Here is a 12,669-nt window from a genome sequence, read left to right on the forward strand (position 1 = left end):
TGTTCTATGTTATTAGAATTTATTCACTGCATGAAATGCAGCCCTGCAGTTTGTAGAAACACCGTTTTCGTCTGTCGATAAATTTATTAAAATATTACGGCGATAGTGGATCTGCAACACGTTAAAGAAAACCTCATCTATGCTCTGGCATTATTCTGACCTCTCAAATCTCTCGATAACTCGAATTACTCGAAATTTCAAGGGACTTTATTGGGGGGGGGGGGGGGGGGAGTGATCTTGATCGAATTTGGTCAAGAAATAAGTTCTGTTACTGTCATATAGTGGACAAATCTGGCACCAAAATGTCAAGAACTGAATGAACGATGGCATCATTAGGGTTCATTTCTTGGTACCACATCCAATCATAACGAATAAGTCGTGTCATGGCTTGTATTCAACGTTGTTGATAACCTATTTCGTTTCGTTTATTTCACTTTCTTCTTTTTTACAATTACATTTACAATAATGTAATTCGTGAGCTTCTTCACACCCCGCCCTCCCTCGTCTTTTCTCCCACATCCCTTCCGAGTTTCTCTCCCCCGGCCCCCCCTACCCGCCCTCCCAAGTCCCCTCCGCTGACCCTCCATGTAACATACGAATCAATTCGTACAGCTTCAGTCTGAAGGTATTCTTGTGGAACATATATACTTTACAAATTAACATAGATTTCAAAGATATTAGTATTATTGCTGTTCTGATAGCTTCTAACCGATATTTATATTGCATTTCAGCAATAAACTTTCAAACTTAATTTTCCCTTCGCCAGGAAAAGTTTATTTTGTTTCACACTGCAGGACTGCATGGCACAGTCCCCAAGTTTTGCTACGTCAGGTTCAGGGTCCGCTTACAATGAACGACTGTCAACAGAAGACTACGTTTTGTTTACGGTAAAAGAGTGTAGTACAGTGAACTTCAGCTCTCTGTGTGAACCTCTCGTCATATCATAGAACTGCACTTGGCCGTATTCCTTTTTGAGATGACTTTATCCTTCTTCGATGTCTGATTTAGCAACATATCTACCTAGATCTATACAGGAAGGAATGGACTGGCTAATCGGGTAAGTAATTTTAATGCTGATTAGGCCCCAGGTCGACCTTGCACGTAGAAATTACAGTCCTAACGCTATGTGTCACCGTGACCTAACAATTAGGCTAGCGTAGACCTAGGCTAGCCTAAGCCTGAGTTAGGCAATAACTCAAGTCAAGACTCTAGTCTAGGCGGAACTTAAGTTACAATGTTACCTTAGCTAGTCAGGGTCAACGTTATTTATAACCATCTAGTATTTGTTGCCTATTAGTATTACAGTCAACATACAGGCTAAACCTATCTTGTAAACTACATTGTGTAAGAACTTTTGTGGAGGACAGAGATGCAATGGCATGAACCGATACTCTATAATACCTAAGGCCTAGCCTAAGTTAGTGTCATAGGCTAGCCACAGTTCAAGACCAAGACAGCACTGGCCTGGACCACATACTGCAGTGTTTCAAAGAAATGATACACCATGCTAGCATAAGCTATGAAGTAGAATCTGAGGGAACTCCTAACTTTGCAGAAAGTTCTGAAGTAGACTAGGCCTGAAGAACAACACTATACAAAGTGGAACCATAAATTGGATATTATCAAATTGTTAGGTTTCATTAGCTATAGTACCCTCCTTCTGACTGCAATTTTATGTTTCATTACCAATACACTAAATGGTGTATGTCCTGTTATTTGTGATGTTATGGTTTGTTGATCGTGATTGATGCAAAAAAAAATCATAAAAAGACTAGGCCTAGCCTGTTTCAATGGATCAAGTCTCAGATTTCACTGGTTGGATTGTTCTATTTATTTATGAGGGGTATTTAACATCAATAAAGTTGTTTGTGGGTCTTAAATTCATTTGAGAACAACACTTCACATCCCTTACTTCTTTAAGCGAGTTTGGATTAATGTGAGTAAGAGAGTTTTACACAATTACAGAAGTCAGATGTTTTGTCAAAGTTCAAACAACTTTGTTGCTGTAGCTACTGGTATTAAACAAAATGGAACAATCCAACCAGGGAATTTAGAGACTTGAAACTAAATTGAAACTAATTCATCATTTTACCTATTTTGGGGGAATTTAGTTACAATGGCTTCTGAATTTTGATGTTAACAACTAGTCGTCGGTCGGTCAACCCCAATGTTGATTTTGGTTGTCTGAACAAAATTTTGGTCATCTCCGACAATCGGATGACTATTAAAACTTTGCCCTGTTAGATCTTGCCCATGAAGTATGGTGAAAAGACAAATGCTATATTGTTGCCTATGAACTAGGCATATTTAAAGGCAAGAAAAGTCTTCTCTCCTTGTGTCGGTCAATTATTATTAATTATTTTTTTTTGGGGGGGGGGGTACAAAGTTAGCATATCTAAAGGCTACATATAATGTGAAATGTGAAAGACCTGCTAGGCCTAATATCAAAATTTTGTGCTGAAACAATATTGGTAATGTCTGGCACTGAGTTATGATAATGAAAATGGTAAGGTTCAAACTCTGATGCTTAAGTTTGCTATAAAATGCAAGCTACTTAAAATATGTACTAGCTTAAAACAAGTTTCGATTAGCATTGTCATGAATCCCAACACATATCAGTTACTGCACAAGGATTTGAGAGCAGTCCAATAATATTTGCTGTTAATAAGCAGTAATATACAGTAGGGCTTGTGTCAGGTATGGAAATCATTCTGCATATGCGACTGTTTTAAGCTGACTTGCTTTGTGTTTATGTTCTTATTTTCTACTGGCAGAAACATGCCAGTGCCTTTTTTTTTCTACTGGCAAATGGCAAAATCTACGGGCATACAGCCAGTACATAGCCTGAATATTGGGGCTTGACACCGGTCACGTAATTAGGTCATATGTGGGATTGTTTTCGAACAATCAAACTTACCTGCGGGGCAAAATCTAATTACAGGTAGCAGTCCTCTGTCAAATGACTGGGAATATCCTTCAGAAGTTGGCCCTGTACAGAGGGTACATTTGTCTCGTTTTCTATTTCAAATGACAAGTAGACTACATTCGTGTAACAGGAGTCACAATGAAAATTAAAGATCTGGAATAACACCATCATTTTGTGTTTGTTTTTTTCCTCCAAAGTTTGGTCTTAAACATGTCTTAGCAAAATTTTGCAAGAAACGGCTGGCATTCAATTTGTAATGCTGAACTTTGCAGTTGTCATGGTTGCATAAACTGACTATTGCCTCTCGAAACTTCAAGTGGTTTGCTTGGAATACTTTTGTGTGCAAACAGTGCAATTTTAGATTTTGTCCTCTTGCCAGCGTAGTCGGTAACCAGCAAATATATACAACCAATGATCTTTCAGTCTTTGATTAAGTTTCATCCCACTTACTATAAATGTTTGTCTTAAATATTGACAGTTTCAAGGCAAGTTGTGTTGGTTTGAATCCCTTGTTCTGTTAATATTAGCGGTATATAATTAAGTAAAGAAGTATGCCCCAAGATTTCTCATTGTCAGTCCTTCTTGGCAGTCTTATTGTCTAGTGTCCTGTTATGTGCAATTTGTCTGTCTGTAAAAAAAGTTTGAATACTTTTGGGATCGTCTTAAATGAATTTACTTTGTACTAGATGTTGTGTCATAACAATACCATTGGCTTTGAGTACAAATCAAACCTTCTTGTATCTATGGACAATGTACTGAGAGAATTACTATTGGAGAGTTGTTTTACTGTACAATGTCCCTCCCAGAGCTGTCCATGTACTGCCACATAATAGATGTAATATCATGCAAGAAGTTTCTGTCGAAATGACATGGATTAAAAGAAGAAGATAATGCTGGACATTTTTCTGTTTAACACATATGCAGTGTAGGGTTACCATATGTCCTGAACAACAAAAATATGTTGTCTTGCCAGCAGACTGAATTGTCCTGATTTTCATAATGTTAAAAATTGTTGGTGTTTTCAAGATGACTTGTATATGCAAATTAAAAATATTCATTCAGTGCTCATCACCATACGTGACCATCTCAAAAGCATGACAGCCTAAGCCCCTGATTATTTTCAAACATGATTGATGGTCACATGTTATCCCCATTATTCCAGTCTGGAGCTCTTGTGTTACATTGGCTGCATACACGATGCACACAAAACGTTAATGTACAGTACTTTTTTTTTCCGTTTCTTCTTCATTGTTCATTGTCATCATCTTATACTCGTTAATAGTCGTTGTTATTTTTAATTGTCGAAAGAATAAGTTTTATTATTATTTCAGGGCCTCTGGGGAGATTCACCCTATGCTAACCGAGTTTACCCTTTATTGCTGACAAAAATAAACCAATAAATAGCTATTTTGCGATTTAAGTACTTTATAATGTCGACTGTTTGGCTAAAGTGATTACCATTAAACTTATGTTAGTCATTTGGTAGCTGCACTTTCATTCGGAATCCTAGAATTACGGTAGCCCTAATACATGGGCTTATATTAAATTCTACGAAATACAAGGATCAATATTTCTATTTTGGACCACAATAGTTGTTTGTTTGATGAATTTTTACCATTGCTTTTTAGTTGCTGAATCAGCAGACTGTGACTTAAATATACTCTAAACAAACACAACTTAGGTCCCTGTGGTCTATAAAAGCAATCTTCTGTTTGTACTGTACTATATATTGTAGTAAATAAATCACAAAAGATCACAATTATTGACTTTGTGAACATGATAACTGAAGAAGTACATGTTGTTGAACTTCATGCATAGTATGCAGATTCAGCTTGTTGGGTGCAAGAGCTTCATTGAGATTGGTGGAGGTCAAAGGTCATTTGTGGTCAATATTTAAATGAAGTCTGAAATATTGTAAACATGATAACATAAGATGAACGTTTCTTTCTTGAACTTAATACTTGTACGTAGATCCAGCTTGGTGAGTGCAAGAATCCTATTGAAATTGTTACAGGTCAAAGGTCACACAAGGTCCAAAATTAAAGCTACAATTAATCTGTGAATTCTCCCATGCTATGGATTTCTTTTGGTGAACATAGTTTGGTCAAATTCAGTTTAGGTTAGCTATATGAAGGGGCTCTATACGTCTTCAACGAAACATACCTGATATCCATTGAAGATATCATAAGCAATTCATTAGTTTTTGTACATTGCTGACCTTGTGTTTCATACCCGTGCACAATGAATGTAATCATGGATCATGCTTCGTATAGATGTTAGTACATCAGGAAATGCTGTCATATATAAGTCTACCTTTACATACTATTTACATGGCATGAAATGTACAGTATGTGTAACACATAATGGCAAAGTTGAGAAAGCTGCTACCAAGTCATAACTTTCAATTTCACTTTGACCAAAAGGAAATCTGAATTTGTTAGATTTAATGATGCAGAGCTAATACTTCTCATACTAAATAACAACCACACAAAAGGTGTGGTAAAATTATGCCTACAGCTTTCACTTTTGTTCTTCTCACTATAAAAAATGGTGCATTCAGCTGGTAATTCTTGTCCTACAGGTACTGTACTTACTGACAAAAGCAAAAAGAAGATATCAGCACAGAGATTTCTTCAAAAATGCAAATTAATGTGGCTGTATATGTCATAATATAAGCTGTGTGAAAGTTGCTGTTTGTTCAAGGGTAGATTTTCTCGCTTCACATATATATCATATCACAGAGCTTTATAACCTTTTTGTTTAATATTCCTTTATAAAGTGATCAAACATTTGTACTGGAGCCTTCTTTTTAGTCTCTTCTTAATATTAATTATATTTACAAATTGTCCTCGTTATGTTTGCATAATTATCTGGCCCATTGAGCGTCACTGTCATCTCGTTATCTCTTACAAGCACCTTGTAAACGGGTTATAAAATGTAGTAACTTAACGGTGTAGGAGTATGACGCCTAGTTACCAAGCCGTCGACCTTATGCCATTGACGTCACGAGGAGTTTACAAATGGGAAGACCATCAAACAAGTTGATAAAGGGACACTTAGATGACCCTCAGATCCTTCCCAATAAACAACTTGTTTACCGACGTAGAAAGGGTAACGCAGGTATGCATAGTGCAGTAAGGTTGTCATTACTGCCAGAAAGATGCTGCCAAGTTCAAATGTAAGTTTTGCAGCTTAGGTTACTTTACCCTTGAAGACTTTTGTTGATACTTCTTGTATGTTTCCAAGCTTGTAGATGCATACATGTGGTACATCTTCCGTAACATGACCCAAACTAGCCTGGCCGTAAACTACTGATCGCTTGATAGTAGCCTGACAGTGATCATTCTTGTACAGTACTGCAAACTTTGTTTGGTGTTTTCCAATAGGGCCCTCCAGCCATGCCTAAAATCAACAGTTGGCACACCCATTTTGGTCCCATCTTGTCACCCTGAAACTTGACAAGCTGATTTGTCCTGACAACGGATCATAATGGTACTGTGAGTTGATCACTAGTAATGTAGTTATCACCAATTTTGTTCTGTAGTAATTGGAAAAGAGATCTTTTGCGACATATTTTTAAAGTTTCAAGACAAACAAATTGTTTTGAGTACCTTTAAAGTGAGTTTTTTCTACAGCACTATTGTCATTCAGTCAAACTGCACAAGTTGGAACCTTGAAATAACCGATTACCCAGCATTCCTTTATATGCATATGTATCCAACTATTCGCATGCTGATGAACCCCAAATATGACATAGTAGTGAAAATAGCTGGCATTATGACAAAAACATTTTCCATGTTCTTATGCTCAAAGACAAAATTTTTCTCGCCAAAAAGTTATTTTGCTTCCTACTGTACTTATAAAGGAATACACAAAGCAAACTTCTGTATCAAAGATCTTTGAATGAACCAACCTCCCAAACAGCAAAGAAAAAGATTTTACCATTAGTGATTTTTTTCATTTTTGTCTCTGAAGACTGTCATGAATTTTTAGGTCGACTGTTAACAGTGTTGATACACACATTTACTAAAAGATAATTTACATTCAGCATTTGCAAAATGTATCCCCATTACAGAAAAATAAACATCGTCAGGGCCAATTTTTCAGAATCTCTTCTGGTTGTCCTCGGACAACCAGGTCCTTAGATTTTGGTTGTCCAAACAGCAAATTTGTTTGTCCGAACTTTTGTTTTGCAAAATCACAAACAATGACTATAATGACAATGGGAATATGTTACCAAGATAATCATGGAATATATTTGGGGGTAACTTAGTAACAGTGCAGTCATAAACAACTAGTTGCCCACCGCACCACATCGAAAGTCAACTTTGGTTGTTCAAACAGAAATTTGTTCTTCTCATAAGACCGGAAGGAAGACCATAAAAAAATTTGCCCGGGATTGTCGTTTAAATAAAGCGGACCATAAATGTTGAAGCACGTGTGGCACGATGACGTCAATTTATTTTGACTTGATCGAGTCTCCTACTCTGTGCACGGAGGAATAATGATCCTGTGATATCTCCCAAATGGGTTAAGATTTTTCTTAGCTTTCAAAATAAAAAAATCGATGATGATGGTTGGGTTTATGTCTTATATATAGGGTCTGTATGCCTGATGACTGATGTTTGGTTCATTGCTTGCAGTTGTAATGAATAAATATGACACAAAATTTAGTATGCAAACTTACAAGTTTTCTTCTGTATTTCATCTCCAAGAGATGCCCCCCCCCCCAAAAAAAAATGTCACAATTTCACAGACATACAAACTTTTACACTTTCTAAGCTCACCGGATATTATTAAGTTTTCGTCATTATTCTTTCCTCTTCAATCAAAGAAAATGCTGAAAAAAAATAAATTCCAACAGCTTGTGATCAAAATTGTTGTTTTCAGTCCACACTGTGGCGCCCAAGGGTCAAAGCTTTGCAGCTTACAAACAGCATCATAATATTAACAATACTGTTATAGTTTATCATCCTCAAATGATTTCCTATGCCTCTCATCCACTGAGGAAATCTCCACAGGAGGTTTGGTCTTAATTTTTTATGATCAGAATTGATACTTTCTGAGGTTAGTCTTGATTTCTCCCATTTCCCATTTTCTGCTATGGTTACTGTGCAGCCTTTAAAGACCACAAACAAAGTTTACTAGTTTGTAAGTGGTAATGACATCGCTTCACCTTCTAGATGTCCAAAATAACTCAGCTTGTTCAAACATGGACTTTGTACCCCCTCACAGGAAGGCGGGGGTGGTGGTCTTTCAATTTTTGGCGGTATTTATACGCCTGTGTCATTGAGAAATCTTCATTTTCTTACGGATCATCAAGTATTGCTGTGCATCACCGGAATAATTAATGGCATTAAAATAGAAAGTGTGGACTTTAAGGCTCGTTCGTAGTCTTTCTGCTGTTGTTTGCTGGACATCACTTCGTCTTTGTACGTGACAAACCATTTGGTGTTCGAAGAAGGCCTTGGTTTCAAGAGTGGGATCAACCAATGAATAACATGATGGCGCTCCTGACAAACCATATTTCTCTCATGGTGGATAAGTTCAAATTGTAAATATCGTCTCTTTTTAATTTTATGGTTTATCAATTGATATTCTTCGGGGGTTTGTTTTCTTCAGGGTAAGATTTGAGGAAATATGTTCGGTAAAAGCTCATAAAAGGGTGACTTGCGTCAGAATTTTAGCCATGACATGCCATAGTTCAGTACAAGAACAAAAGACAACTTGCAAGCAACATTTAAAGACCATCCTAGACTGTTTCTTTGTAAAGCATTTATATCAAGTTTGTACATTTTCTGTCTTATTAGAGAGTATGGAACCATATAAGTGGGTCATATTAAATACTGGTATTTGTATTTGCCTAAGAACCAAACGGGATATTTTTTGTATTGTATAGTCACTAGTAAGGTACTGTATGCTGCTTGCCTTGAGGAACGGGGGGGGGGGGGGGGGGAATTCCAGTTTATCTCTCAGATTTCTGACGATTCTTTTAATGCTACTTTCTTTTCTTTTTGTTTAATTGAGAAAGGGATTAGTTAGTTTATTAGAATTTTTGACAAACGTGATCTGAAGTATAAAAAAAAAAAAATCTACCTCAAGTTCAAAATTGTGTATGTCTGTACAGTATGTATAGCTTTAAACTGGGGAGGACTCGCAGTATAAACCCAGTCACATGGGATATTGGTTTATCACCTTAAACTCATCAATTATTCATTTCATGTATGCAAATGAGCTAAAGATTGATGTTTTATTCATAACAATTTCTGGAATGAGTGAATAAACTGACATAGATAATTATTGTAAATGTCACTATATAGTATTTGACTGGGGAGTGGGACTTTCTGATGCCATTATTGATAAGCTGCACAGTGCTTCAATAATGTAGTTTTAGAACTAACTGTACTATAGTCTATAGTATATTGTACAGTGCACATACTTCATGTAAAATAGTGCATCAACTGTAGCATGATTGGGGGGGGGGATGGGATAGTGGGTGTCTATATATTGTACATAGTCATTTATAGGCCTATCACATCATAAAAGTTACAAGATATGTCAATGTTTAAACATCCTGAGAAGGCTGAGATTACATAGCGGGGTTAACGACACTCTGGCCCGAAATATCTGAACGAACCATAATTAATTTGCAAGTCACTTCTGCCACCATACAGTAGCTTGTAATGTACTTACTACATACATGATACTACTGTACCTTGAAATGAGGCCGTGACTTCTCTGTCACAAAATCTATGATCTTACAGCCGTCTATTTTATTCAGAGATCTGTACTACATTACTAGTGTTCTCTTAATAACGTTTCAATTGTTTTTATCTAGCTGGTTTGTTTGCATAATTGTTTCTTAATTATATGTTCATGTATCGGTCATTGGTGATATAGTAACTCTGTAAAAATGGTTTCCATGTACAGTGCTTACCAGTTGTTTTTATCAGCCAGATTGTTTACAGATTGGCTTGTTCATTATATCCCCTCTGATTGATATTGCTGTGCAGTACTGTAGGTAATTAAATGTTATTGTTTATATCTAGAGACTGGCTGATTCACACACAAACTACTGTTAATCATAGATCTGTGTATTATGTATAGTATTTTATACTAAATAACATCACTTCCATCTGGCAATCAAATTATTTTGAAAATGTTATCAGTAGGTCAAATGCTTACAATTATTACAATTGACTGAGCAGTCTCTGGCTTTTTGAATCAATCATGGATTTGTTAAAGCCCTGCCCAAAATTTAGGTCATCCAAGAAATTAATTGCACTTGCTGTATTACGTATGCAGTTGATAGGATTAAAGCCTGTCCCGTGGGCTGTGATCAATGACAAAAATTTCCTCAGTGTGTCAGTGACATCACAGTGTACACTACATGTATAAATCGAAGGTAATTCTATTACTGAACTTCTCAAACATCTGCCTTTATTATTTGTCCCAGAATTGTGAGATCTACACGGGCGCGCTGTGTCTTTTTTTTTTGTAGGTAAAAGATTGTAATCACTTGATCACGGGTAATGGTTTGGTGATATATATACAGTACTTGTATGACTGTGAAGTATTGTACTATACTGTGTACTGTATTATGAACTGTGCATATTGAGTTTATTTCTAAGGTGTGCATGAGCTTGTTCCTCATAAAATTGTTCCTCATAAAATTGCCTAATTATGTTTCAGGATGAATAGAGAACTATTTTATTTTAATTCCAAAGTAATCATATTTCACCCAAATGGTTTCCCAGAGTGCCAGGGAGTTAAGAATTGGAGCAGGACTCAGTGTCAATTACAAACCTAGATTTAAGAATATAAATGAATTGACCTAAATTATGTTTCAATTGTGCAGTACATTACTGAACATATCAGTAATTGATGTACAACATGCTTAGCCCTACTGTATATCAATATGCTGTACTGCACAATGAAATTAGCATTGTTTTTTGTGGGTACTTCATAGGGTACTGAGCTATGCAGAGCAAATAAACCTTCAATTCTGAGAAATAGTTTTCTATATTTCCTGTCATTGACTCAATCTACTGTGGTCATTTGTCCAATTGACAGTGCAAAATGCCAGATTTACAAAGTATTGTCTATACGTGCGTGAATCATTTGATTAAATATGTACAGTGTATATAAGAAAAGGATACTTATCAGGCTGTAATAGGCTGTTGAAACGCTTAGAAATCCAGTAGGATGTAAAGAGAGTAATAATCCAATGTAATCCGGGCAGTTTTCGAAAGATTTGAATCCACTACGAAAACGCATGAGTAAACACTTTGGATGGTAGAATGAGAAGGAAGGGCATTGACCGGATAGGACCGGTCATTGAGGGGGCACAGTGTTAAAAGATTACCAGGGCATACTAGACACGGTAGAATGAGGTGCTAATGTTGTGGGGAGACAGGTAAGCAGGTCACTTGTAAATATATAAACCAGTAAGTTTTATCATATTTACAAAGTATTGTCTATACGTGCGTGAATCATTTGATTAAATATGTACAGTGTATACTGTTACTTGAACCCAGAACAATCAGCCATTACAACGTGGTACCATGCGCAGGTCAGCTCACTTCTGTACAGCCTCCACCTGTGTGATCTCTCTCTTGCAGAATTTGTTAACAATTTCCCAATTAAGTTTAAGTAGTGTTTCCTATCATTGTACGACACAGGGTATAACTATGTAAGTGTGTTTGCGCCCTCGTGATAATGATGATAAAATACGTGAGCCTTTTTTGTGTGCAGCAAGTGTGCAGTTGAAACATATATTTGAAACATGCACATTTCTTAAAATACATGTTGCCTCAAGGCATAGCCTAATTTAGTGTCCAGATTTTGCGTAACACTTTCGAGGTTTGTAACTTTCCTTTTCTCATAAAATACAGAAAATTAATTTCATTTAAAAAATTTCTCTACTGTAAAAGATAATTTATTCCTCGACCATGCAGAAGACGGCCAGAACCTGTACCTGTTTAGCTTACGCAAACATTCATGCTGTTTATGTTGACTGACTATAGCTGCACAATTAAGCGGTGTTGTATTGAAAGTAGGTTTTGGAAACTGCAGTTCCATCCGTTCCTTACTGTACATAACTAAAAGCCGAAAGAAATTGAATCAAACCGAACTGGCTGTACAAATATGTGTAACTAGGTAGGCTACTTTATGCCAAAGTGCATAGTTTAACTTAGATTTCTTTAAAAAAGAGAGAAACAAGGAAGTGTGTAAATCTTAGTTTTTACTTTCAAGTTCCACTCAAACATAACACACAGCTGCAAAGACAAGGAACACAAGGTTAACTTATTTCCAGTTCAATAAGTGATCTGGGAAGGAAGAAAATTACGATTTTATAGACAGATTAGTATGCGCAATGTTATGAAAACTCGATTATAATCAGTTCCAAGATTTAAAACCGACCCATTTTACTTTACAGTGTAGCCAAACCTGTGCATCCTTTCCCCTGACAATATCTTTTTTCAAAACTTGAGTGTTAACATCATAATTGCAAGCATTGTTTGTCAATCACTAAACCTTTAATTTCTTTTGTTTTATACATGATAATTAAGAGAGAAAGCAAATTGTGGTGTTAATTCACTTTCTTTGAAGGATGTTGGAATTTGCTTCAGAAAAAAAGAAAGAAACTGGACCAGGAAACAACACAACAAATAGTCTACAGTAGCACTATGCCTCTTGATTCAGACTATAGGCTATACCATCGATGAATCTATTACTTCCAT

The 12,669-nt window shown here is 36.3% G+C and overlaps 1 protein-coding gene across 1 annotated transcript in view; it reads left to right on the forward strand.

Moving 5' to 3' along the window:
- The first annotated feature begins 883 nt into the window (after positions 1-883).
- Positions 884-12,669, forward strand: part of LOC139969812 (MOB kinase activator 2-like) — a 39,648-nt gene continuing 27,862 nt past the window's right edge. Inside the window, exon 1 of the mRNA XM_071975099.1 lies at positions 884-1,057. Within this exon, the coding sequence (XP_071831200.1) occupies positions 996-1,057 (62 nt within the window). The 5' untranslated portion in view covers positions 884-995. The remainder of the gene's footprint in view (positions 1,058-12,669) is intronic.

The sequence above is a fragment of the Apostichopus japonicus genome, chromosome 7, assembly GCF_037975245.1.
Source record: "Apostichopus japonicus isolate 1M-3 chromosome 7, ASM3797524v1, whole genome shotgun sequence".
Taxonomy (NCBI): domain Eukaryota; kingdom Metazoa; phylum Echinodermata; class Holothuroidea; order Aspidochirotida; family Stichopodidae; genus Apostichopus; species Apostichopus japonicus.